This window comes from Sporobolomyces koalae, assembly GCF_050403365.1.
Source record: "Sporobolomyces koalae JCM15063 DNA, S_koalae_JCM15063T_v1_ctg3, whole genome shotgun sequence".
Taxonomy (NCBI): Eukaryota; Fungi; Basidiomycota; class Microbotryomycetes; order Sporidiobolales; family Sporidiobolaceae; genus Sporobolomyces; species Sporobolomyces koalae.
Window position 1 is genome coordinate 704,277 of NW_027481768.1, and position 26,178 is coordinate 730,454.

Sequence of the window (26,178 nt, forward strand, 5' to 3'; positions counted from 1 at the left end):
CGAGTCGCGATCACTCGACTCCGCCACTACACGCGTCTCGCTCTCGCGACTTCGAAGGACGAGATGGCCGATCTCGCACAGCTCGAGTTACTCGGGCTGACCACGTCGATCACACAAGAACTGATCAACCACACGGGATTGTCCGACTCGACTCTCGCCGAATTCCTGATCCACCTCCACACCACCTCGACCGGGCTCGACGATTTCAAAACGAAATGTCAGCAAGTCGGAGCCGAGTTCCCGGCGAGTTTCCTCGAGACAGTCGACCGCCTCGTCCTGTCGATGCACCCGCAGTACAAACTCAAGTCTCAGTCCAAGAAGAAGAAGTCCAAGTCCAAGGCGACCACCGAGACCGCACTGGATCCCGAGAAGGAAAAGGCAAAACGCTTGTTCCCGGGGTTGAGCATGCCCGATCAAGAGTGGGCACCTTCAACCGAGTACCAAGGTCGGGACGCTCCCAAACTCGCACTCGACCTCGACGTCGAACGCGAACACGAGTTGCGTCGAGGTCAACCCGCAGACGTACGAGGTGCCGACCGGGAAGCTCGTAGTCGCGACGAGTCAGACCTCGGCATCGACAACCTCATGGCCGAACTCGAAGGGGTCAGTCGCAAGCGAGGTCAGGACGATTCTGCCGCTGCACGAGCAAACGAAGGCAAACGACAACGTCAACGGTCCCCCGACTACTCGGACCACCGCAGAGACGACCGCGAACGGGGCAGGAGCGGGTACGGCAGGGACAGCAGAGACGGCAGGGACGGCAGGATCGGTGGGGTCGGGCCTCACCGACTCGACGAGAAGCCCGTCTTGTACAAGATTTACGCAGGCAAGGTCAGCAACATTAAAGATTTCGGCTGCTTCGTCGCACTCGAAGGCATCGTCGGACGTCAAGAGGGTGCGTAGCTTTTTCCTGTTTTGCATTCGCTTTCAACGGATGCTGACGCCCACTTTTTGAACAGGTATGGTTCACATTGGTTCCATCTCGTCAGCACGAGTGACGCACCCGTCCGATCTCGTCTCGCGCGGCCAACCGTGCTTTGTCAAAGTCATGTCGATCGCCGGCACGCGCCTGTCGCTCTCGATGAAAGACGCCGACCAACGTACGGGTGCCGACTTGTCGCCTCACTTGCGCATCAAAACGGAGGAGGAACTTATGGAAGAATCTCGCAAGGCAGCCGAACGTGCCGCGACGGGCTCAAACGGGGTCGCCGTACGCCGATCGTTCGCGGACGACAACCGCACTGCGAGTGTCCGCAGGATGACGAGTCCTGAACGGTGGGAGATCAAACAGTTGATCGCGAGTGGTGCCGCTTCGGCAAAAGACTACCCAGGCCTCGACGAAGATTTCCTCAACAACCCGAACGAAGGGTTCGGAGGTCCCGGTGCCGGCAACTTTGGCAATGAGGCGGACGAGGAACTCGATATCGAGATCAACGAGGCCGAAGCTCCGTTCTTGCGTGGACAATCGAAACGCGCGTTGGAACTGTCCCCGGTCAAGATTGTCAAGGCTCCCGATGGAGGTTTGAATCGAGCTGCGATGGCGGGGGCGGCACTTGCGAAGGAACGGCGAGAAATGAAGGCGCAGGAAGCCGCAGACGAAGCCGATTCTGAAACGCGCGATGTCAACACGCCTTGGCTCGACCCGATGACAGCCCCGCACGAGCGCTCGTTTGCAGCGGATGCGCGAGGTGAGGCTGCCGGACAGAAAGCCAAGGACGTGCCAGCTTGGAAGAAGGAAACGTTCAACCAAGCGACGACGTTTGGTAAAATCACGAGCATGTCGATCACGGAACAGCGCAAGAGTCTTCCGATTTACAAGTTCAGGGATCAGCTCATTGAAGCATTTGCGAGCGTGCGTGATTTCTGTGCTTGTTGCGGTCTATTCGAGCCTCGTATATACTAATATGTTCGCCTATCGCACAGAACCAAGTGCTTGTCGTTGTCGGAGACACGGGATCGGGCAAGACGACGCAGATGACGCAGTACCTCGCCGAAGCTGGCTACGCCGATCGTCTCAAGATTGGATGCACGCAGCCTCGACGTGTCGCCGCCATGTCGGTTGCGAAGCGAGTCGCAGAGGAGGTCGGTTGCCGGTTGGGCCAGGAAGTTGGATACACGATTCGATTCGAAGACTGCACGAGTCCCGAAACCAAGATCAAGTACATGACGGACGGTATGCTGCAACGTGAATGTCTGGTCGACCCCGACATGAGCAACTACAGCGTGCTCATGCTCGACGAGGCGCACGAGCGTACAATCGCGACGGATGTCCTGTTTGGTCTCCTTAAGAGTAAGTGTGGTTTCTTTCTTACTCTTGGGAAATCAATTGCTGACAAGTCGACTGCCTCACTTGTGCAGAATCTCTCAAACGACGCCCCGACCTCAAACTCATTGTAACTTCGGCCACCCTCGACGCGGAAAAGTTCTCTGAATACTTTTTTGGCTGCCCCATCTTTACTATTCCTGGTCGCACCTACCCTGTCGAGATTTTGTACACAAAGGAACCAGAGCCTGACTACCTTGACGCGTCACTGATTACGATCATGCAGATTCACCTCAGCGAACCGCCAGGCGACATCTTGCTTTTCCTGACCGGACAAGAGGAGATCGACACGTCTTGTGAAATCCTGTACGAACGCATGAAGTCGCTCGGACCCAACGTTCCCGACTTGATCATCCTCCCCATCTACTCGGCCCTTCCCTCCGAGATGCAAAGTCGAATCTTTGAACCGGCTCCTCCTGGCGCGCGCAAGGTCATTCTCGCCACCAACATTGCCGAAACGTCCCTCACGATCGATGGAATCTACTACGTGGTCGACCCTGGTTTCGTCAAGCAGAATGCATACGACCCTCGACTCGGAATGGATTCCCTCATCGTGACCCCGATCTCGCAGGCGCAAGCTCGCCAGCGTTCAGGACGAGCAGGTCGTACGGGACCGGGCAAGTGTTACCGATTGTACACCGAGGCAGCGTACCGCAACGAGATGTTGCCAACTCCGATCCCAGACATTCAACGTCAGAACTTGGCCCACACGATCTTGATGCTCAAGGCGATGGGTATCAACGACTTGCTCAATTTCGATTTCATGGACCCGCCTCCACAGCAGACGATGATCACGGCACTCGAAAATTTGTACGCGTTGTCGGCCCTCGACGAAGAAGGATTATTGACTCGACTAGGACGCAAGATGGCCGACTTGCCGATCGAACCGCCGCTCGCCAAGATGTTGATCGCTTCGGTCGACCTCGAATGCTCGGAAGAGATCCTCACAATCGTCGCCATGCTCAGTGTTGGAGGTTCGATCTTTTACCGACCAAAGGAGAAACAAGCGCAAGCAGATGCCAAGAAGGCCAAGTTCCATCAACCCGAAGGAGACCACTTGACCCTCTTGACGGTCTACAACGGATGGGCCGCCTCGAAATTCTCGTATGTCCTTCTCTCTGCTTTGTTTGCACGAGAGAATTTGAGAACCTTATGCCGTGAATCGCAGGAATCCATGGTGCTCTGAAAATTTCATCCAAGGTCGAGCGATGAGGCGTGCGCAAGATGTCAGGAAGCAGCTACTCGGCATCATGGACAGGTGAGTCCTCAGTTGTTGCATGCGCTCGTGTACTGCATCGCGTTGCATGCGCTCGTGTACTGCATCGACGAGGCTAACATTTTGTGCACGTTCCCCTTAAAGGTACAAACACGACATTCTCTCGTGCGGCAAAAACTACAATCGAGTGCGACGAGCGATCACGAGTGGATACTTCCGACATGCAGCCAAGAAGGATCCTCAAGAGGGTTACAAGACCCTGGTCGAAGGGTAAGCGTTTCGTTTGCTTGCGAAGTTTTCGACTTTTTCCAATCAAGCTGACCACGCCTCTCTCACACGTGCAGAACGCCGGTCTTCTTGCATCCTTCCTCGTCCCTGTTCAACCGAGCTCCAGAATGGTGTGTGTACCACGAGTTGGTGCTGACGTCGCGCGAGTACATGCGAGAGGTGACTGCGATCGAGCCGAAATGGTTGACCGAAGGTGCGAATCGGTCTCTTTCTTATCTGCATCACACCATGCATGCATGAGTTCTGACCTATTTCGTGGTTCTCTACGTGCGTTTACAGTTGCGCCATCATTTTTCAAGGTTGCGGATCAAAATACGATTTCGAAGCGCAAGAAGCAGGAGCGCATCACGCCGCTGTTCGACAAGTACGTACAAATTAGAATCTATGACCATCTTTCGCTACGAAAATAGAAGCTCACAACTGGGTTTTTTCATTTCGCAGGTATGCCACTCACCAAGACGAGTGGCGACTGTCGAAGCTCAAGCGCTCGACTCGCTCGTCCCAAACGTTTGGCTAATGCCTTTCTGGCGCTCTCGTACAGCTCGCGTACATACTGGATTGACCTTGGTAAGAGCTGGGAGGAAGTTTTGGGCGTGCGGGTCCAGAAAAAAAAAACGAAATCAGGACATATGTCGCTCTTTTTGCGTGTGTTGCAACTGTATCATGTTCCTCCTGCCTTTGATAATGTCTCGAGAGAAACAAGCATGGTCACCACGGGTTGATCAAGGGAGAATTCTGTGGTAGTCTGATAGATCGCTTAACCAGTTGATAGCGACAGACCAGTGCAGGCTCGCCTCGAGATTTGGAGAAGAGACTGAAGCGAGGATTAGACCGCTATTCGTTCAAGTCAAAATCGGTATTCTAGTTGAGCGAAGCGGACGTGAAATATTGTGACGGAAGACAGCGGTGGGTCCGGTCTCATGCGACAAAATGGTCTCCGAGACGGTCAAAGTGGAATCAGAAGCAGGACGCGAGGGTTGGCGTCAGTTGTCGGCAAGAGGCGAACTCCGGGTCACATTTGTCGTCATTCGCGGGTGTCCGCACCCACGCTGCTCATCCGCTCTCTTGCGGCGCTGGGTATCGATTGGATTACCAACTGGGCTCTCGAAGCTCTCCTCGTCTGACCCGCCGTGAGTTAGAAGCTTCCGTGAAGCGAGAGGCGAGAACTGAAACCATCCTTCCCCAAGCTTGGACACCTCCATGGCCGTTTCGAGTCAACCTCAACTAAGGGGCGAACCCTCAATGTTGTGCATCTCAGTAGATTCTCGCGATCTTGTATCGATTTGCTATTTCTGTGCTCGAGAGAGTTGCGAGTCTGCCACAGTGAAATCTGCCTTTCTTTCGCTTTCCTTCTCACCCGCATCTCTTCCTTCGCCGCTCGAAACTCGCCGTTGATATGACGTGCTCCGAAGAGTCTAACAAGAGCAGCCTGCCCATTCTGCAAGTGAGTCCCGTACCCCTTGCTCGGAACGTCAGCCACTTACCACTCATCGCCTCGTACCCAGAGACCTCCCGCTAAACTTGCTCTAGACAGGTTCGCTACCGCGCTCTGTTTCAGGGACAGCGTGATCCTATCCAACGCGAAGCTACGGGCTTGGGTCCTCAGGGGGAAAAAAGCACAATTTGTCTCGCATCGCGCTTTCTTGACTAATTTGACTTGAGCTTCGCGTTGAGCGGGAGTCTCCTCTCCCCACAGCAGAGAGCGGTAGTCAACCTACCCGGAGCGCGCTTTGCGGAAGCGACTCGGGTACGAAGCGATGATTGGTAGATGTCTGAAGTGCCGAGCAAGAGGCGCGAGACTCGGGCTCAGGCTGGGCAGGCTGCTGTTGGTCAGACTCTCCAGAGCACTTCAGATCAATGGCAGTTTCGAACGCCGAAGGAAGAGATGCGGGTGAGAATGAAAGCGAAAGAGCTCTTTTGCCCAGTCTGACTTGAGCTTGGCGTTGATCGGGAGTGCGCTCTCCCCGGAACTGAGCGCATGAGTTGACCTGTCCCGAGCCCGTATAGCGGGATCGATTTGGGTGCGAAGCGATAAGCGGTACGTTGTCGATGTTGAGCGAGAGGCCTGGGGGCTCGAGACCGATGTCGCGGTTTCCGGAGGGAAAGAACGAAGGAAACACACCCGTCAGTGTTCGTTCAAGCGACATTTAAGCGGAACGAGCGAAATAGCCTACGACAAGAACTGAAAAGAGAAGGAGAAGGACTAAGCCTCAATTTTTCCAGGAGGAACGTGTCACCGGGAAAAGGAGGTTGAAGGGCATCCGGGGATCCAGGATGCGGCAGGAATACGAACTTGAGGTACCCATCAGGAATGAAGGCGAACGTAGTGGCTGGTACACTGACTGAAGCTACGGGGCGTCCGGAAGAGACACGATGAATTGACGATACGTGTTCCAATGGAAGCAAAAGCGAGGACAGGTCAACGTCTTCATCATTCACAGACGATTCTCGGAACGGCGTCGCTTACGCCGATCGTGGCAAGTAGCTAGCTGACCATCAGGCGACTCTACTATTCAGGCGTCAAGCAGGCCTTGAAAGCTGCGACCGATGCCGCCGTGAACATCGAGAGATCGACATTGACTTTCCACGTCAAAAATGGCAAGTGGGCCAACGGCAAAGCGCTCATGACTGTCGACGATGACGATGACGGCTACAAGCTAATTCGAAAAGTAAGTTGGACAAGGGCTGGGAGAAGGCCGCACGCTGACAATCAACCGATAAATGTCGGAAGATTGGAACGAGAAGGCGGCGAAGGAGAAGAAGAGGGGCGGAGGAAAGAAGAACACTCCCGAATCCAGCTCAAGTGACGAGGACGGCGGCCCAGGTGGAACGCGCGCGAAGAAGAAGAAGCGAAAATCGAGCAAGATACGTCGTCTCACCGTCGCCGAGAGTGTCCAGGCCGACGTGTTCGATCAGCTGAAGACGACGGATGCTGGCCTCATCACGCTCCTTCGCGCAAAGCACTCATGCCACCTTCAACACCCAAGCATCTGCGTATTTTCCGGAAGCGTACCAAATGCCTTCTTTTCGCCGTGAACCCGATCAATCTCCTCGGTGGTCGCCACCGCCCAGCTCTTGCTTGTCAGGAGAGAGAGGTGAGGTGACGGGCTCCGAAGAGGACGCAGATTTTCGGTTGGTGAATGTTGCACGAGTGTGTTGCCAGAAGGCGCGTGATAATCTCAGCCTCTGTCGTCTTCAATTGCTGAAACCTGTCTGACTGCCGGCGGGGCCGGCCTGCCCAGCCTCGCCGGCAGTCAGGCGGCGTTTTTTTGACTGATTTGCGCTTCTTTCTCTTTGCTCGTGTTCCTCCTTGGCCGTCATCCTCCTCCCTTGAGCTGAATTCGGGAGTGTTCTTCTTTCTTCCGTCCCTCTTCTTCTCCTTCGCCGCCCTCTCGTCCAAACGTCCGACATTTGTCGGTAGATTGTCAAGATTGCGGCCTGATTGTCAAGATTACGGCCTTCTCCCAGCCTTTGTCCAGCTTGCTCTGGATCAGTTTGTACCCGTCCTCGTCGCCAGTCACGGGGGTTCTACCGTTCGCCCACTTGCCGTTCTTGACGTGGAAAGTCAAAACCGATCTCTCGATGGTGATGTCGATGTCGGTAGCACTTTGGAGGGCCTCCTTGACGCCTGATGAGTAGAATCGCTCAATGTCCACTGGATCCTTGTCACGACTAGCGTAAGCGCTAGCGACACTCACGGTTTCTGAAGTCGTCGAAGTCTTCGCCGACGGTAAAGTCGACGGGTTCCATCACGGTTTTCATTGGGGCGCCGCGGACGACACCTCCATCGACCGGTGTGAAGACGATGTTGAATACCATTTTAGCGGCCATCTTGGGCAGCCGAGGACATTTGACGAGTAAAAACGAAGCAGGGACACACGCGCCACTTTGACTGCATGCGGTGTTGAGAATGCAGTTCACTGGACGTGGTTGAACCGATTCGTTCTTAGTTCTACCGTCTGAACAAGACACTCGGGATTAAACAAGCTAAAGAAGAGAGCTCTAGCGGCAGTGTAGCGCGAGATAAATATGCATTTCTGTTCTGAAGACTCGGACCTCTGGGTCAGGAAGAGAAAAAGGAGGAGGAGCTAGGAGCGATCGTCTCACTCTTTCCTTCTTTTGTAGTGAGAAAAGCTGAAGGGATCTGGTTCAAGACTAAAAGGCGATTTATGGTGGCTCTCTGGAACTGATTTGTTTGAGCATCGAAACAACCAACGTTTCTCTCGTGTTTCACTGATTCCTCCTCTAAAAACTCAATCGAGCTTGCATAGAGTTCCAGCGCCTGAGTCGCTATCGATCGCTTGCGCATTGTGTTAGACTAAACTAGAAGAATGGAAGCATTCAAGGTTCCTCTGCCCGTGTCAGCTCCTGGGTGACCCTGCTTGTTCCTCTCGGGATTCTATCCAAGATAGCAGGAACATGGTACAGTTGCAACACGCGTATTCAGAGCGACAAATGTCCTGGTTTCGTTTCTTTCTTCCTCTTTTTCTGGACCCGCACGCCCAAAACTTCCTCCCAGCTCTTACCAAGGTCAATCCAGTATGTACGCGAGCTGTACGAGACCGCCAGAAGGGTTTTAGCCAAACGTTTGTGACGAGCGAGTCGAGCGCTTGAGCTTCGACAATCGCCACTCGTCTTGGTGAGTGGCATACCTGCGAAATAGAAGAACACCATTTGTGAGCTTCTGTTGCCTAATTTTGCTTTGTATCGCTCGATCTAAATAGCTTGAATTCTGATCCTTTACTCCCGTGTCACAATCTCCCTGCTTTTTTCGAGCGATTTTTCCAGCGTTGCCTAACTGGATTACTGATAGTAGATCTCATTGGCTATTCTCGTTCCTAGCTATGCTAGAGTTGGCGATGTAAAGATGGGCTATCTATCGGAAAGAGGACTTTCTATTTGAGGGCTTCTCGAACACTACTGTTGCTCAAAAATCTTGCCATCTTGGGTTCAACGAACAGCGCTCTGTGAGTACAGCGAAAAGAGGAGCAAGATTGGTCAGCTTCTCCGGTGTTGTGTTCAGAGCTGGGTCTCTTGGCAGGTCGATGCGAAAAGAAGAGATCAAGAGCACAAGACCATCGGATGTTTTTTTCCACATCTTCCGTTCTGTGTAGGGCTCTGAGCGTGAAGAAATTCAGAAACGTACTCTGCCTCGACCATACATTCTCCTTCCGTGTTTTCGATCCTGCCTTGAACCCAAGCTTTGCGTCCCTTCTGCTCGACCAAGTTCGTCTTGATGACAATGTACTGCGCGGCGAACGTTGGTTTCCTGTACTTGAGGTTCAACGTCGCCGTCACTCCGATATTGGTCGGCAAGTTCAACAGAGCCTGGTTAATCGAAGCAATGTTCCGGATTAGTGTCTTTAACGTGTGGTTACGGAGATGCCCGGAGGACGAGAAGGATTTTTCATACGGTTCTGCCGAGCGCCTCGTCAAGTACGGTAGCGAGCAATCCACCGTGAACGACACCTTCATGTCCACAGAGACCTTTGCCGACGTGGAGAACAAACACGGCTTCACGTTTGTCGGGCGAGGTGAACACGAGGGGAGGGATCGCAAACTTGTTCGGACCTTTCAACGAGTACCCGGACAACGAATGAGGACCAGCTGGAGTGGCCGCGTAGGGTCTAGAGATCTTCCACCGAGGTGTAGGAGTAGTTCCGGTAGTTGCAGTAGCCGGATCGATCGTTTCCGATTGCAACCGTTTCACGAGTTCGAGTTGCCACAGTCCTTGTTCGATTTGTTCGGCATGTTCAGAAGCTTCTCGAGAAGTCGCTGGAGGTGGATGAGGCGTCGGAAGCGGGAAGACCAAGTTGACGATTTGAGGCCGCGGCAACACAAGCGACAGGCCGAGACCGGCAAGTAGACCACCCGAGAGGAGGGCAGAGGACAGGAGGAACAGGGAACGCTGCTGTGGTCGGCTCGTCGGCGTAGCGGTTGAAGGAGGCAGTGTTGGTCGGGCCGAAGTCGAGGTCGAGAGCCGAGCTGGGCGCACAGCAGCAGTCTGCGCAGAGGTTCGACGCGCCAAGATCGGGCGAGACGAGATGCACAGGGGCGAGCGGCGCAAAAGTGAAGTCATTGCGGGTATCGAACAACGAAACAAGCGCCGAAACTGAAAGCGCAATGGATACACCCTCCGTCATCATCCATCATCTTCGAGATATGTGATTCGCTCGCTTGAGATTACAGCACTCTGGACGACTCTGACTCGAGACAAAGCGCTCCCCGAGTTTATCTTGCTAAAAAAACTCGACAACAAGCCGCGGCCAGGAATGCAAGATATTCCCAAACTCGGGACACGGTATCCCGCGTGACCCGAGGGTGAGACGCAGAGGGCGAGCAGAGGGTGCCGAGCATAGAAACCGGCTGTGGCGCAACAGACAAGGCGTGAGGACAGCGAGAACATGGCCGGATCGCGCTCGTTCCTCGCCTGCTCTCTTGCGACTTGGGAAACAGCACGATGCCTCCGACACTCCGCACGCATAGCTTGGCCGATGCAGCTTCGAACTGGTTCCGCGATGTTGGGTCGAAATCTTGAATGTACACCTGGTTGCAACATGTCCTGTCCCCTCCATCTGATCGGCCCAACTCCAACGATCCACTTCTCGCTAGTCTGGCGTACTCGGACAATCACCACATGCTCCTCCTTTTCCTCCTCTCCTCCCTTGCAATCGATTTCTTCCATCCCCAGTTCGCTTCCACTTCTTGCCGCTGCGCCTCAATCGCCTGCTTCTTGGCCTTCTCTGCGAGTTTCGCTTCGCGTCCAGTACCGTATCCCAATGTCGCGACGACTCGAGGCGAGATGCCGAATTGTTTCGCGAGTTGTGCGCGCGACAAGGACGCGTCTGTTCGCCGCAGCTCGTGCAGCTGTTCGACCTGGTCCGCCGAGAGGGTTGCTGCAGATCGTGAAGGGGATGTTCGGCGCGAGTTGGGCAGCTGTTGCGCGAGAGCGGGGTTCGGCGCGAGGTCGTGCAATGGGGAAGACGATTCGATGATCGACGTCAGGAATGGATGCGACTCGGTCGCGACAGAGGACGACGATGAGTCAGTCGGGATGGGGACGGTCGGCGGCAGTACCGAGGGCGGCGGTCGGATGATGAACGAGTTGCCAGACGGCAAGATGAAGTGTTGCGCGACGGATGATGCGAGTAGAGGATCCTTTGTGCGCCGGAGAGGTGCAAGCACTGCTCTGGTAGGGTTCAGCGCGAGTCGGTACATCGTCGTGAGCGGTATTAGACGAGGTGTAGGCGACGAGAGATCAAGTCGTTTTCTGGCGCAGAATTCTGAACCAACTCCAACTTTCCATCGCACCGCCGCCTATCTTCGACCTCGGTTTGCACGATGGCTGAACCCGTCTCTGGAGGAGTCGGAACAAAGTTCCAGGTATCCAAGCTGCCGACAATTGACCCGTTCACCTCGGCCGAATCGATCGTCCAGTCGCTTCAAATCCAGGACGCTCTCCTCCTGCAAGCGAGCCTCGTCCAGATCGACAGACGAGCGAGTGCCCTCAATGCGAAACCGGCTCCTCGTGGCAGCCCGGACCTCCTGCTCGATTACCTGAAACAGTACCCGGCGTGCGATGGCATCTTCCATGCCTGGGACTTTGCCAACAAGACCAACAGCTCGCCGCTCTCGACCGCGATCCTGTCCTGCCTCACCTCGCTGATCCGGCTCCTCTCAACCGACCCGTTCACGCCCTCACCCGAGCTCATCAAGACCCTCCTCTCGTCAAAGTACACCCCGTACCTCGAGCGTGCGCTCAATCCCGGTCGCAACGACGTCACTACGAGCGCACTCCGCCTCGCCAATGTGCTCGTCGGGTTCGCCGGCGGTCGATTCGCCAAGAAGCTCTTTGGCGCGTTCGGCTGGAGCCCGAAAATCACTACGCGCTTGTACAAGACCCGACTGCGCTCGACCACCTCGGCCAACGTGCTGCAAAAGCCCGACATCCGTACCCTGCTCGTACTCCTCGTGCTCTCGTTCCTGTCGGCGGGAGACGTCAAGCTCAAGTCTCTCGTCCTCGAGACGAAAGGACTTTTGAGCGGCGTCATCAAGGGCCTGAACGAAGATCCCGCAGTCGTCGTCAACCTCGTTCTCGAGGTCGTGTTTCGCGAGATTGTCGGCGATCGCAGAGTCGGCCTCGAAGCCCGCAGGAACGTCTTCGATGAAAGTTGCATCAACGAGGCGAGTCTACTCTCTCTACTATACCGGGCGTGCACGAATGTGGACTCAAAATGCTCCCTTGCTCCCAACAGCTCATGAAGCTTTACGACTATCCCCTCCCTGAGATCTCGGAAGAAAGCCCGCTCGCGGCTACGCACCCTACGCTTTCGGTTCATCGATTCTTTTACGCCTTGACCAACTGGCTTGCGGATCAGATCGCTTCATCGCCGATTGGACGCTCTTCGGGACCGCAAAAGATCTTGTCGACCCTCCTCAAATCTCTCCAAGTCACTGAAGACGAATCTCACCGCACCCTCGCGCTGTACATCCTCGAAAAATCCCCAATCCTGTCGGGACAGTTCTGGAGCAAGTTCCCCAGCAGTCTTGACCCGAGGCTGTCGTCGAAGTGGATTTCGGCCATTACGTTTGCGACCCAAGTCGTCGCGCTTCCCATTCCGACAACTCTGTCCTTGCCCGAAGACAGACATGCAGACTCGGCAAACACTGTCACTTCCGCTCCTCCTTCGGTGCAGTCGATTCTCGACACGATCCTGCCCCCGTCTCCGCCGTCGAGCCAGACCCTGTCGCGCACATGGTACACCAAATCGCTCACACATCCGAACCCGCTCGTGTCGTTCCTGTCGTCAATCTTCCTGTTATCGATCCTGCAGAAAGCGAGCAAAGTGTTGGAAGCGATGATGCAGGTCAGTCAGACCCTCGAGGAAGGACCTCAAGGACGTTGGGTCGAAAGTATGAGGAGGATTCGCGAAGAGATCAAGAACCGGGTTCCCGACGTAGGTATCGTGGTCGGATTGATGAGTCGAACCGCTGCTGCTGCTGCTGCTGCCGCCCCATCTGGAGTAGCGAAGGGTACCTCGGAGGAGGAAGTCGGCAAGAAGGCGGGATCGGCAGATGAGAGCGCCGCGTTGCTCAGGACCAACATTGCCCTTCGCCTGTTGTACCTGTACCATCGGGTCGTGCCTTCTCTCATCGCGACGCTCAAATTCGATTTCACAAAACTCCCGCAAACGTTCAACGTGATCAAGCCGGTTGACCACCACGATGCCGAGTCGGAAGAATCTCAGGGCGAGCGAGGAGGAGAAGGTTTGAGAGCGATCAGTTCGAGCTACGCGCTGCGATTGGCTGCCGTACACGAAACGGGTGCCGCCAGCTTCAACAGACCCGGTAAGCTCGCACTCTTTTCCTGTCTTTGCCACTTGACAGAGCACGTTTCGAGTAGTTTTTTTTTTAATCGGCACTGTTCACAGGCGATCACTTCAAGTCACTCTTACCGCTGTTTTCCCTCTACCGGGTTTCTTCCCTCACCCCTTCGAATCGATCTCTGTTGCTCCAAACTCTCAAGCGACAACTCTCGACCCCACTTCTGTTTGGACAGAACGAAGATGTCGAGGACGTCGACACGTGGTTGCAGAGTCTCCCAACGCCGTTGTCAGACTCGGATGTCGACGCGAAAGAAGTCATGGACTGGTTCGAGAAGACGGTACAAAAGACTCTCACGAGTCCGATCAAGCCCAAGACGAACAACGACAGCGAGAACCTGGACGAGGAAGAACCCAAACTGTCTCCCCTCATGAGAAACGCCTTGATCTCGTTGGCGACACTCGAATCGCCGTCCGAGTCGATCCAAGTCTTTGTGAGAGACTTGTTTGTCAACTACCTTTCGAGGTCGAGTTCGGTCCATAAGGCGGAATATTTGTTCGAACAAATCAAAGAAGCTTGGAAGGCACGCAAGGAAATGGTCAAACCGCTGCTCAAGGATTTGGCAGACATGCTCGAACTCGTCAAGGGTCAAGTCAAAGAGAAGAAGCTTGAAGCTGGCGAAGCAAAGGCCAAGATTGAGAACGCCGATGAGGACGAACTTGCAGTTGTGCTCAAGAGTCTGAACCCTAGGCGGGAGAACTTGTTCCTCGCTCTTGAAGGTAGTGAGGAATTGTTGCGAACGTCAGTGTTATGCTTTTCTCGAAACATCTCGAACTCGAACTCGAACTGAACTGACATCGCTTCGCGCTTCTAGCATTGTGCCACAAGCGCCCCTCGCTCTTGTCTTCCTGCACGCTCGACCTTCGGATCTCGTGCAGGTTACGTCCCTGCTCTCGCAGTCTTCAGCCACCTCGCTCGTACCGGCGGCGCAGATTCTCCTGCATCGCTTCATCCATTCGAGCACGGTCGAGCACCGTCGAGCGTTCGCTACGGGTCTTGTCCAGCTATACGCTTTGGCCCACGATCAAGATAAGGCGGAAATCAGAGGCAGGATTGCGGGTCGGGACGGAGTGCTCGGCGCCTTCGAAGCGGAAAAAGAAAGCGAGGAGACTGTTGAAGGTAAGCCGCACGCCCCTTGTTGTTCAAGATTCTCCGATACTGATCAAGTCGACGAGTTCAGTATTTGCGAACCTGATCGGCGATATCTTCTCGCCGGCACGAGTGAGCGACGTTGAGCTCGTTCGGCCGTTCGCGTCCGTCCTCGACAAGGATCTCGCTTCTTCGCCAGCAGTCTTGTCGCAGAGGATCATTGGCTCGGCTCGACTCTTGCCCTTCTTCGACGAACAAGCCATTCTTCCGTTCGTCAGCACGCTGTTGTCACAAATGGCGCCGGGCGCGATCGACGCGAAGTTCGCGAACCTGCTCGCGTCCACCTTCTATCGCCTGGCCACTGTTCCCTCTTCGCCTGAATTCGATCAACTTTGGACGCAGTACTTCAAGATGATCGTCAAGGCTTCGTCGAGCTCGAGCCTCGAACTCGCTCGAGCTGCCGATCAGATCCTCCTCAAGGGCACTTCATCGATCGTGGCTGCTTCCGCCTCGAAGCCTCTCATCGCACGCACTCACACCGCCTTACCTTTCTCCGAATGGACATCGGCCCTTCTAGACGGCTCGTCAGACCTCAGTGTTGCCCAGGCGACAACTCTCTCAGCGATTCTGTCTCGCTCGACTCCAGCGCGCGAGCAGTTCCTCGCGTATCTAGAAAACCGTCCGTTCACCGAAGCTTTCGAAGCGCCCCTCAAGACGGTGCTCGAGGTGGCGATCGCTCGAAACGACCCGGTCAAGCTGGACGCGCAGACGAGTAAACTCGTGGTTGACTCGGTCTTGTCCCGCGAGCAAGTTGGTGATAACAGCTTGGGTTTGATCGAGAATCTCGTCAAAATTTCGCCGGTCGCTGGAACCATTATCCGCTCGACCCTCGAAGAAAGTCTCGCATCGACGAGTCGAGACGGGTACAAGGCCTCGACTGTCGCTTTGGTCGGCAGGCTGGCAGAGCAAGACGAAGGACTCAAGATTGTACTCGAAGGATATGTAAACGGAATGTTCGATGGCTTGACCAGAAAGTTTGTCGATGCGAAGCAAGACGAAGAAGTCGAGACTGCTCTCGCGGTCGCACTTGGCAAGTTCTTCCTGTGTCTTCCGAGCATTGCGCATAAAGCGTCTTTAAGCTGACCTAGTGAGCACGTCTTCAGCGCGAGTGCTGAACAAGCAGGAAATCGCTCTCAAAGGACATTTGGTAGAGCCTCTTGTAACCGCGATTGCGACAAACCGACTTGGCCATGCCGAGACGGCCGACTTGGCCGCAGCAATCTGCAAGAGGCATCACTTCAAGGTAGAGCTTTTGGCCCATCTGCCTATTACATGGCGAGAACGCTGACCAAATCCATCGCGATACAGGACAACGAAGTAACCCGTCACTTGAACGAGATTTTCGCGTCGCAAGCGTTTTTGGACTTTGTCTCATCTGCGACTACGCCAGATGCCACGTGCTTGTCGACAATCAAGCTCGCCCTCGCCTTGGCTGCTCAGTCTCCGCTCGCCGCCGGCAGCGCCCGTGCCATCGACCGACTCCTGCCCTTCTACCGCGGCACTGTGTCTCCCTTTGACCGATCGCTTTTGAACCTGTTCGTTCTCATCGAGCGCTCGGGTACGTCATCAGCGACTGTCGCCTTCAAGTCATGGAACCCTTCGACAGACTCTTCGACTCTACTCGACGGTACTCGGGTCGGCGCACTCGGCGCACTTCGTAAAGCCTTCATCCGAAGAAGCTGGGCCAGAGCTTTCGCTTCCACCCGCATCTCTTACACGACAGAAGAAGATGAGACGACGTATGACCCGAGATTCATTGTCGCGTTCGTGCTCGCGCTCGTGGAGGAGGATGACCTAAAACCTCAAGAATGGACCACGTTCCTCGAGAGCGGCGCGTTGGGCACAGTCGTCGCTGCCCTAGCATCGACAGACGATGGACTGCGCAGAATGGCCCGTGCTACTTGCGCGCTGATGTACAAGAAGGTCGAAGTGAGCGCTTTCTCAGCCTGCACCGTGACATTCGAGAGACTGACCCTTGCCTGTGCAGCTGCTCACTTTCCGAGAGCGAGACGAAGTCGTCTTGCTCCTTGCGCATTGTCGTAACGCGACGTATTCTCCGGTTGGAGAAGCCATCCCTTCGACCATCGCGCTCTTCCTCGCACATTGCGCCGCTCAGCTCGGCACTCCTGCTTCGCCCTTGTATCCTGCTTTCACGCGCTTCCTGCTACAGCGTTCGACGCTCGACATGCGCGACGTGCCCATGTTCTACACGATGCTGTACTCGAGCAAGGCAGACGAATGGGCAGCTGCACCGCGTGAAGAACGTGGCTGGATGGTCCGCTACCTTACCGAGGGTCTCGTCAGATCCCAGGTACGCTCAGAACGCTCCCACGTATTCCGAGATTGCAGCACTGAAGATTTCCCCGTTACTCCTCTTCCGCTCATAGGACTGGAAAATTTATAGGCGCCGTCAAGTGTTCGAGCTGCTTGCTTCTCTGTTCCATTCGAGCAGACAAGACGCACCGCTCCGCAAGCTCATCCTCGAGGTAAGCGATCTACCCTCATCTCTCGCCCACCTTTGAAAGACGCGCTCATCTTGCGTGCCTCTTTCTAGTTCATCGCCAGGGCGACTATGATCCCGACTGCAGCTCGTGAGCTGCTGTCGAGGAACGGTCTCATTGGTTGGATCGCTGCGCAGACTTGCCTCGACTCGACTGAACGCCGCCTCTTTGTCTCGATCCTGACGAACCTGGCTCAAATCATGACCTTTGACAAGGTGGCCGGAGTGGCGGACCTCTTGGATGCGTTGACCGTCGTGATCGGCACTGATCGTAAGGACCTCGCGCTTGCTCTCCACGCGAACCGTTTACTCACACGTTGGATATGCCTTGCAGTATTTTCGATCAATGCTGCGACATTGTTGTCTCTGCTCTACAGTATTGTCTCGCGTTTGCCCAGCAGTGTTGGAGCACAAGCCTCGCCTGTCCTGGCGCTCACTCTCGACCGAATCACCTCGCTCCTCGATTCTATCAAGTCGCACCTTGCGACTCCAGCACATCGAGATGTCGCTCGATTATTCTACGTCACAACGGTTGCACTCGCGTTCGTCAAGCACGAAGCACGAGTGGAGGAAACGGCGCAAGATGGTGCGAACTGGAAGGCAGCGATTGCGCTCGGATTAGAAGCGGGAGTTACAGAGCTCGAAAAGGAGATCTTGCGCCTGCAGCAGTAGAAACTTTGTTCGAGTTGGGCCCTCGCAATGCAGTATCGTTGAGTCCAATTGCGGCGAGATCCTTCCGTTTATACTATTGAAGCTCTTCTTCAGTGAGTCCTGCTCGAAACCCTGAGAGCAAATAGCCCTCGGTAACCGAGATCGGCGAATTGAGAAGCAAGGAGATAAGATGAAAGCAGAGAGCTGGGGAGGAACAAGTGGTGGAGGACGGGAAAAAATCACTAAATCGACAATTCCCTTCGAAGCGAGCCATTCTACCATTTTCTCCGCGACCTCCTGATTTCGCGCCCGGAGTCTTGCCGTAAGCACCTCGGCATCGTTCTCATAGTCATCGTCGTCGTCCTATTCTTTTCCCTCCTCCTCCTCCTCCACTGTCTCTCGTCATCTCCTCATGGGTCCGCTTCAAAGCGCCCATCTCCGTGTCGATCCGGGTTACTAAACTGCCAACCAGGCTCTACGGCTGCTCGGTGTCCCTTCGCATTTCTAGAAGGTCCTCGTCCAGGTGAGCTTGACGTCGCTCCCCCCCAACTGGGTCTCCTTCATCGCCTCGACCGCACCTTCGAAGTTTTGTAGCCGCAGGTTCATACCTGTAACCGTGATACTCAGAGTCTCCATCTGCCTCTGGATGATCGTCAACCTGATTCCTGATTTCGGGTTCCTCTATTCGCGACGACGGAAGATCCTCATGCTTCGTCGTCCTTACACCCTGCTACCGCTCGGGCCTCACCCGCTCCCGCCGTCGCGAATAGAATTATCCGAAGCAAGGGATCAGGTTGACAATCATCCAGAGACAGCTGTAGACTTTGAGTACTACGGTCGCAGGTATGAACCTGCGGCTGCAAAGCCTCGAAGCCGTGGTCGAGGCTATGAGGGAGACCCGGCTGGGGGGGAGCGACGTCAAGCTCACCTGGACGAGGACCTTCTAGACATGCGAAGGGACACCGAGCAGACGTCGAGCCTGGTCGGCAGTCTAGCAACCAGGGTCGACACGGAGATGGGCGCGTTGAAGCGGACCCATGAGCAGATGACCAGAGACAGTGGAGGGGGAGGAGGCATCTTTGAGTAGGCGATAGGCGATCGGGAGCGCGATGCCGATTTGCATTGGACTTGGGTGGTCCCGCGAACGCGCGAGAGGGGATCGGCGGACGGCGCAAGAGCCTCTAAATTAGCGCTGCGCGAAACGAGAGCTGCGTTCGCTCGCTTACTTTCATGGCCTTTGCCTCAAATCTTCATGCCTCGCGATGCCCTCAGAGCGTAGTGTTGAAGAAGGGGAGTGAGCGAGGCGGAAGAGAGCGAGGTCTCGAGTACTTTTTTCGAGCAGAGAATTTCGCGCAACTTCGCGCGTATTCTTGACATTTTTCCTGAGCTTCAACAACTATTCGAAGATATCGGCCAAATCGCCTTGCCTGCGATCTCTTTCGCACGAGGGAATAACCCCTTGCCCGCGGATTTTGGACTGCGCTTCCTTGCCCCCACATTCGGATCGAGAGAAATGGAAAATTGAGTTCCGCCCTCTCGGATTTATGGTTCTCTTCGCTAGATGCTGTTCCTACCTGCTTCCTCTGCTTACCAACTCTACACTTCGGATCCCAAGACGCTCGAGATATGACGACTAATGCGCCCATCACTATGCTCGCGGCCAAGTTCTACGGCAAAGGAGATCTCCGAGTCGAACAAGTCGATGTTCAACCCGTACCGAAGGGCGAAGTCAAGGTCAGAGTGGCCTATTTGGGTGCGTAATTGATGGATCCTTTAGTTCAAGCCTGTTGCGCTGACGGTTCCTCGCAATCTCTTGCTTGTTTCAACTTGACATTTCCGAACGTTGTGCTATCAGGAATCTGCGGCTCGTGAGTTGCACATTGTGTGCTGATACAAGTCGAAATCAGCTGATCGATTTGCTTCGGCTGTGCCATTCAGTGACTTGCACGAGGTGTACGGCGGACCTTTGACTTGTTGTCCGAAAGGTTCACCTCATCCCTTGACTGGCGGCGAATTGCCCGAAATTCTCGGGCACGAATTCTCGGGCGTGATAGAACAGGTTGGCGAAGAGGTTCAGAGTTTGCGAAAGGGTCAACAAGTGTGCATGTAAGTTCGGAGAAACGATTTCTACCCGCGATACGAGCGCAATTGACACCGTTGGGTAATCCGCGATTCTCCCTTCTCTCGGATCCAGTCGTCCAGTCGTGTCGTGCGGAACTTGCAAGAATTGCCAAGCAGGAAACACGTCGCTTTGTGATGTCCGGATCGGCTTAATCGGGTACAACCGACCTGGCGGAATGGCCATGTACGTCAACGTGCCACAGGAGAATATTCATGTCGTACCGGACACGATTCCTCGTGAGCTCTATGCACACATACGATCCCAGTCAAAGAGACTCACTAAGCTCGTGCGATTCTCAAAATAGTCGACATTGCAGCATTGGCGGAACCTTTGGCTGTGGCCTGGCATGCCGTCGAATGCTCCGATCTCCGAGTAGGAGACACGGCTTTGGTCTGTGGTGCAGGACCGATTGGGGCGCTCATTGCACGGTACGTTTTCTGAGCTGTGATTGCGCCAACGAGATCCTGCTTCAATGAACTGAGTCGCTTCTCCCCCTCGCTCGGGATCGTGTCTTGTTCGAAACCAGCGTGCTCAAAGCGCGAGGTTGCTCAAAAGTATTCGTGTCGGAACCTTCAGACATTCGAACCGAGATTGCACGCTCGTGCGGAGCCGACGAGGTGCTGAACCCGATCAAGACGGATGTCGTATCAAAGGTGCGCGAGCTGACGGGAGGTGCAGGAGTCGACATCGCATTCGAGTGTGCGGGCAACCAGAACGCCCTCGATGCCGCGCTCGAGGCGACGCGCGCTCGGGGTCGTGTGGTTGTGGTCGCGTTGTGGGAGAAACGGGCAACGATTGACTTGTTTGGCGTGAGTTTCCCTTCTCCTACGAGCGAGTTGGAGCACACACGTTGATCCCGAATGGCTCGCGCGGTCGAACAGTCGCTTCTTGCCAAGGAGCGGTTCATTACTGCCTCGTGCTGCTTTGTCAAGCGCGACATGGATGCAGTGCTCGACGCTCTCGCGCAGGGCAAGATCAAGGTCGACGATCTCATTACGTCAAGGATCATGCTGCAGGACATTGTCACGGGTGGACTCGAGGTACTCAAGAACGACGCGAGTCAAGTCAAGATCCTCGTCGACATGGGAAAGAGCATCGAGCATTTCAGTCCGAGCGCATAGATTGCATCAAACGCGAAATGTCAACCCGAAGGATCATGCTGTACTTCGAATCGCGCTGCCGAGTGAGAGCTTGAACCGCGGAAAAATGCGTGCGAGAGTCAAGCCGAGAGAGAAAAAAAAAGGCGAAAACCGGCGGGGCGACCGTGAGGCGTTTTGCCCGGCAGACTCAGATCTCTGGCTTTGTGACCCCCACTCCCGTTCAGGCCCGTCTTGAAAATGGCGGCCGCTTATCTCTCGACGAAGCCGATCCGGATCTCGTCCTCGTCTCGCACGCTCGTCCGCCTCGCCACGCAGCGCGCACCCGCCCCCGTCTCGCCCATGTTCTTCCACAGCGGACTCTTTTCGTCGTCGGCCCATCACCACGCTCCGCCGCGCGATCCCGAATTCCGAGTGTTGACCAAACAGACTCTCAACAAGCACGTCCTCGAGGCACAGTACGCTGTGCGTGGTGCGATCCCCTTGCGCGCAGAGGAGTTGCGCGAACAGCTCGAGAACGGCGAAGGTAGCGATCTGCCATTCAATGAGGTCGTCAGTTGCAACATCGGCAACCCTCAGCAGCTCGACCAGAAGCCTCTCACGTTCCTGCGTCAGGTGAGGCCGTCCCGCTACATGATCCCTTTCCCTCGGACTATCTATCCGCGGATCGCGTGCGCGCCTTTTTGCGGAGAGGTGGAGGCGGCGGTGTCGGCTATCCGCTTGGTGATCGCTCGTAGCGCTCGATAACGACTGTAGCTGACACACACCGGTCCTCTCGTACAGATCTCGGCGCTGACTGAGTACCCCGCTCTTCTCGATCACCCGGCCGCGGCTTCCATCTTCCCCAAGGATGCTGTCGAACGCGCGCGCAACCTCTTGAACGAGATCGGCTCGACTGGAGCCTACTCGCACTCGATGGGTGTGCCCGCCATTCGAAAACGGATCGCCAACTTCATCGCGGGTGAGTTGCCGGGACGTTTCGCGTTTTGACTCGATTCATGCGTGTCTGACAATTTCCTCTCTCTCCCTCTCGTGCTCGACAGAACGTGACGGCCACCCTGCAGACCCTTCCAAAATCTATATCACTGCCGGCGCATCCGTCGGTGTCTCCAACTTGCTTCAAGCTCTCATTTCTTCGCCGCTCGATGGTGTGCTCATCCCGATCCCGCAATACCCGCTCTACACCGCTGCTCTCGCCCTCAACGCTGCGCGGCCAGTGCCGTACTACCTAAACGAGTCGGCCGAGTGGGGACTCGACATTGAAGACCTGCGCAAGAATGTCGAGAAGGCTCGACACGACGGCACGGTCCTCAAGGGACTGGTCGTGATCAACCCGGGCAACCCGACCGGCAACTGTCTCACGCTCGAGGACATGCAAGACATCATCAAGCTGTGTTACGAGGAGCGTTTGGTGCTCATGGCCGACGAGGTGTACCAGGACAACATCTACCACCCGGGCAAACCGTTCATCTCGTTCAAGAAGGCCCTGCGCGATCTGCCGTCGCCGTACGCCGAGAACGTCGAACTCGTGTCGTTCCACTCGATCTCGAAGGGCCAGTCGGGAGAGTGCGGTCGACGAGGCGGGTACTTCGAGTTGACCAACTTCCACTCGGAGGCAGAGGAGCAGATCTACAAACTCGCGTCGATCCAACTGTGTCCGTCCCTCGGGGGTCAGATTGGAGTCGACGTGTTGGTTAGCCCTCCGAAGGAAGGCGACGAGAGTTACCCCTTGTGGAAGGAGGAGAAGGACGGCATTGCCGAAACCCTCAAGCGCCGCAGCGAAGTTCTCGTCAAGGCCTTCCGGCAACTCGAAGGAGTCACTTGCAACGAAGCACATGTAAGTCGCTGATCGTCGGTCTCCTTATTCGCCGCGCTTTCGGGCTTCTTCCTGACTTTTTACCGCCTCGCGAACTCTACCAGGGCGCCATGTACCTGTTCCCTCAAATCACGATCCCGAAAAAAGCCATCGCCGAAGCGAAATCGAAATCGCTCTCGCCCGACGCATTCTACTGTCTCCAGCTGCTCGAAGAGACCGGAATCACGTGTGTGCCCGGTTCTGGATTTGGTCAAGAACCGGGGACGTGGCATCTCCGCACGACGTTCCTCGCGCCCACCTCTGGAGACTTTGTCGAACGGTTACAGAAATTCCACCAGGGCTTCATGAATAAGTACCGGGAGTAAACGGCAACTCGATCTGTAGTCTCGTAAAAGTCGGTTGTTCCTTGATCTTGGGGGGAACAGCTGTTTCTCTAATTTCGCATAGTGTTGAAAGCTCGCATTGTATTCTGGGAGAACCCCTGTTTGTCGTCCTCGATCCCTTGAGAAACGGAAGAGAATCGTAGCATAGCACGAACCCTCTGGCTACTCCTTGCTCGGACCTCGAGACGGGTCCGCTTTGACGGTCAGCGCACACCGAGTGAGCGCAGCAGGTTTTTCTGCGCTCAATGGCTCCCAATAACTCGCACCCGTCAAATGTGCTCCGCGTGGGGTGCTCGGTCGACCACGCGTAACAAATGCCGGGACCCTGCTGCTACAGCGAACGGCGAATCTTTACGGAAAATACAAATTTTTGAAAATAAATACATCGTTTTTCGGCGCCAACTTTTCGCGACGCTAGGGGTTGGTTGGAGTACCGTTGGAAAGCCTGTGCTCTCTATCGATTCTCACCGCACGAACGGTCTCCATCTATGGTTGGTTGACTCGTGATGGATGTCGAGAGTTCCATGTGGGGAAGGACGGCCTCAGTCCTCGCCTGTCGTCCTACAGGACCTTCTCGCCCGTGGCAGATGCAGATAAGACAGTACAGGCTTACGATCGGTAGCGCAATCAGCCCCCAGCGCTGCGGAAAGGTGACACCGAAAAACGATGCATTTATTTTCAAAAAATCTAATTTTCCGTAAAGATTCGCCGTTCGCTGTATTATCAGCAATCGTCTCAAGATAAGGAGCTCTCTTGCTTACACCCGGATCTTACCTTTTGGAACTCTCGAACCCGATACAGTACACCCGTAGCATTTCAAAGACACAAGTCAACCTGGAATGCCACCCCTAGCGAATCGACCTTCCCCACCTTCGTTCCGAACGAGTCGACTCGTGTTTAGAGCAATCGAACAGAACCCAGAGGACGATGCAACGATCGTAGATCTATTTGGCTCGGACGCAGAAGGGCAATTTGGATGGACGGAAGAACCTGGGATCCCCTGGAGGTCGAAAGATGTCGAAGAGTTTCACAAGGCGATCGAACGAGCGACATTCGCAGTGGTGATCTGTCTCCCAAAAACAGACGTACCCGAACCTCAAGATCAAGGTGACTCGAAAGTCCACAGCAAGAAGATTTCGGGAACTGCGATTGGAATCATGGCGTTGCATCCGATTCGTCATCCTCACCGTCGAGCGGATTTTGGAATTGCGATTCATCGGGATCACCAGGTATGTCGATTGAGGTCTGCGAGCGGAGAAAGAAATCGTTTCTGAAACGGCGCCGTGGTAACATCAGGGAAAAGGCTACGCTCGTGAAGCGATGGAATGGTTGCTCGACCGAGCTTTCGTCGGATTCAGTTTGAATCGCGTTCAGGTAGGCAACTACCTTTTCTTTCTCACGGGGTTGTCAGATGTCAACTTGGGGAGTCTGTTGAAATAGGGACGATGCGCCGGTTGGAACGAGCGTGCTCTGAGCCTCTATAAATCGCTGTATGTCCTTTCGAGAATCCCGAATGCTGGAAGAAGCGACTGACATTGTGAGATCCTCATGACCTGAAAGAGGGTTTGTCGAAGAAGGGCGACTTCGTGCAGCGACCTGGTGTCAAGGCGCTTTTTACGACGAACTGCAGAGTGAGGCTGTTGCTCTACCTCTTGGCCGTTTAGTTCCTCTCTCAAACTCACATCTGCCGCATCTTGACCACATTCCAGTTGGGATGCTCGCCTCAGAATGGATCGCTCGACAACAGGCCAAGTCAACGGCGTGATCTTGAAGAAACGAGGGCCAGGAAGAGACTTTCGCTCAGGGCTCGATAAATGAATGACTCAAGCTGAACATGAGACCACAGCTGCAGCGATCTGATCTGCTACGAGCTAATGGTCGAGAGCGAGATGAAGGGATTCCTTTCTGACGTAACCACGAAGCGGGGCAGCGTAGCTCCCATTTTTTGTTTGATAAAGCAGTACAATGGTGCTTGAGTCCAAGTCAACTCTCGCAGAAGTAATAGAGATGTCAGAGGAGCGAGAAATGAGAGACCCCCACATGCAGCAGTTTACATCTCTTCGTTCCGCTCAGAGCTGTCCATCGTCACCGATCAGCAGCAAGACCCGCTTGGTCAACTGAGAAGAGATGGCTTCAGCGCCTTCGACTGCTTCGAAACTCTCGCACTTGTCAACGACGATCTTGACCGCAGTGCTCGAATTGCAACGATCGCATCAACTGAACCTTCCCGCCTCGCCTGCACTCAAAGCGAACCTGACCAAGAACATTGCGCAACTGACTCGAGGGATCGATCGACTCGAGGAGTCGAGCGGGAGCAGTGAGAGCGCCGAGGTCGTGCATGGGTTGAAACAGCAAGAGGAACGCATCATTGCGCTCGTGCAAGGACTTGGAGTCAACGTCGAACCGAGTCAGGTTCGCAACCGAAGCAAGACGGGCAAACTTGTTGACACGGGTGACGAGGTGGATCCATTCGAGACTGGGTAAGCACTCCCTCGTTTCACACCCCGTCGTCTCTCCCGTGTCGGCTCACAGTAGGTTACAATGTCATGCATCAGAGACGACGCTGTACCGTTAGCAGATGTCAAACCACCACATACGACCGTGCACATGTCGACAGACGAAGCGACGAATCGGGAGCTCGACGTGATGGAAGAGGACGAAGAAGCAATGCGGCGAGCGAATTCTGAAGTGATGCAGATGCAACAGCGCATGATGGAAGGTAACGCGATATTTCCGAATTCTGCAAGGCTAGGCGAATTGACCGAGATCTGCCTTGTTTCCCCTCTGTGTCCTGGAACAGATCAGGACGAACAACTCGATTCATTATCCTCAGCAATCTCTCGACAACATGCATTGTCCTTGCGAGTCGCCGAGGAACTCGAACTTCATTCGAGTCTGCTGGACGATACCGAAGCTGCTGTCGACCGCACGGACGCGAACCTGCGACGGGCGAGTGGAAGACTCGATCACTTTGCTCAAAAAGCCAAGAACACGGGTTCGACCGGACTCATCATCGCCCTAATCATCATCCTCGTCGTTCTGATCATTGTGTTCAAGTTTTGAGACAACTATAATATGGACAGTTTCGTGCGTCGAGTGAAAATCCTTGTTGTAGTACCTTTTGCCATACCATTCTTGTCTCGCGTCTTCTCAATATCCAACTAGTAGGCAGTGACATGAGACTTGGGGAGAGGAAAAACAGGATTGGCTTCAACAGTCTTGGTACAACAAAGGGACAAAACGGAAAAA

The 26,178-nt window shown here is 54.9% G+C and overlaps 9 protein-coding genes across 9 annotated transcripts; 6 read left to right on the plus strand and 3 right to left on the minus strand.

The window, feature by feature from the left end:
• Window positions 1-63: 63 nt before the first annotated feature.
• JCM15063_005180 (uncharacterized protein) lies at window positions 64-4,344 on the plus strand (the record flags this gene model as incomplete). Its single annotated transcript, XM_076676283.1, has 9 exons — window positions 64-895; window positions 960-1,852; window positions 1,924-2,290; window positions 2,359-3,427; window positions 3,492-3,581; window positions 3,684-3,809; window positions 3,884-4,020; window positions 4,107-4,191; window positions 4,269-4,344. The coding sequence occupies 9 exons, from the start codon at window positions 64-66 to the stop codon at window positions 4,342-4,344; spliced, it is 3,675 nt and encodes a 1,224-aa protein (XP_076536821.1).
• Window positions 4,345-7,252: 2,908 nt separating this feature from the next.
• JCM15063_005181 (uncharacterized protein) lies at window positions 7,253-7,658 on the minus strand (the record flags this gene model as incomplete). The annotated part of the gene is made up of 2 exons (XM_076676284.1): window positions 7,253-7,455; window positions 7,526-7,658. 2 exons carry the CDS (start codon window positions 7,656-7,658, stop codon window positions 7,253-7,255), a joined length of 336 nt encoding a protein of 111 aa, XP_076536822.1.
• A 1,064-nt stretch (window positions 7,659-8,722) lies between these two features.
• Window positions 8,723-9,906, minus strand: JCM15063_005182 (PaaI family thioesterase; the record flags this gene model as incomplete). Its single annotated transcript, XM_076676285.1, has 3 exons — window positions 8,723-8,792; window positions 8,974-9,155; window positions 9,241-9,906. The coding sequence occupies 3 exons, from the start codon at window positions 9,904-9,906 to the stop codon at window positions 8,723-8,725; spliced, it is 918 nt and encodes a 305-aa protein (XP_076536823.1).
• Window positions 9,907-10,457: 551 nt separating this feature from the next.
• Window positions 10,458-11,045, minus strand: MRPL20 (mitochondrial 54S ribosomal protein mL58 MRPL20; the record flags this gene model as incomplete). Its single annotated transcript, XM_076676286.1, has 1 exon — window positions 10,458-11,045. The coding sequence occupies one exon, from the start codon at window positions 11,043-11,045 to the stop codon at window positions 10,458-10,460; it is 588 nt and encodes a 195-aa protein (XP_076536824.1).
• Window positions 11,046-11,168: 123 nt separating this feature from the next.
• URB1 (Urb1p) lies at window positions 11,169-17,532 on the plus strand (the record flags this gene model as incomplete). The annotated part of the gene is made up of 11 exons (XM_076676287.1): window positions 11,169-12,011; window positions 12,083-13,175; window positions 13,259-13,952; window positions 14,026-14,330; window positions 14,392-15,405; window positions 15,464-15,603; window positions 15,669-16,289; window positions 16,348-16,671; window positions 16,748-16,846; window positions 16,915-17,131; window positions 17,195-17,532. The coding sequence occupies 11 exons, from the start codon at window positions 11,169-11,171 to the stop codon at window positions 17,530-17,532; spliced, it is 5,688 nt and encodes a 1,895-aa protein (XP_076536825.1).
• Window positions 17,533-19,137: 1,605 nt separating this feature from the next.
• JCM15063_005185 (2,3-butanediol dehydrogenase) lies at window positions 19,138-20,754 on the plus strand (the record flags this gene model as incomplete). Its single annotated transcript, XM_076676288.1, has 7 exons — window positions 19,138-19,264; window positions 19,367-19,379; window positions 19,450-19,617; window positions 19,706-19,869; window positions 19,938-20,061; window positions 20,160-20,442; window positions 20,515-20,754. The coding sequence occupies 7 exons, from the start codon at window positions 19,138-19,140 to the stop codon at window positions 20,752-20,754; spliced, it is 1,119 nt and encodes a 372-aa protein (XP_076536826.1).
• A 216-nt stretch (window positions 20,755-20,970) lies between these two features.
• On the plus strand, window positions 20,971-22,911 carry JCM15063_005186 (pyridoxal phosphate-dependent aminotransferase; the record flags this gene model as incomplete). The annotated part of the gene is made up of 4 exons (XM_076676289.1): window positions 20,971-21,345; window positions 21,514-21,691; window positions 21,774-22,567; window positions 22,651-22,911. The coding sequence occupies 4 exons, from the start codon at window positions 20,971-20,973 to the stop codon at window positions 22,909-22,911; spliced, it is 1,608 nt and encodes a 535-aa protein (XP_076536827.1).
• Window positions 22,912-23,768: 857 nt separating this feature from the next.
• Window positions 23,769-24,694, plus strand: JCM15063_005187 (GNAT family N-acetyltransferase; the record flags this gene model as incomplete). The annotated part of the gene is made up of 5 exons (XM_076676290.1): window positions 23,769-24,158; window positions 24,226-24,303; window positions 24,370-24,419; window positions 24,490-24,560; window positions 24,639-24,694. The coding sequence occupies 5 exons, from the start codon at window positions 23,769-23,771 to the stop codon at window positions 24,692-24,694; spliced, it is 645 nt and encodes a 214-aa protein (XP_076536828.1).
• Window positions 24,695-25,056: 362 nt separating this feature from the next.
• SYN8 (syntaxin) lies at window positions 25,057-25,992 on the plus strand (the record flags this gene model as incomplete). Its single annotated transcript, XM_076676291.1, has 3 exons — window positions 25,057-25,409; window positions 25,485-25,648; window positions 25,730-25,992. The coding sequence occupies 3 exons, from the start codon at window positions 25,057-25,059 to the stop codon at window positions 25,990-25,992; spliced, it is 780 nt and encodes a 259-aa protein (XP_076536829.1).
• Window positions 25,993-26,178: the final 186 nt, after the last annotated feature.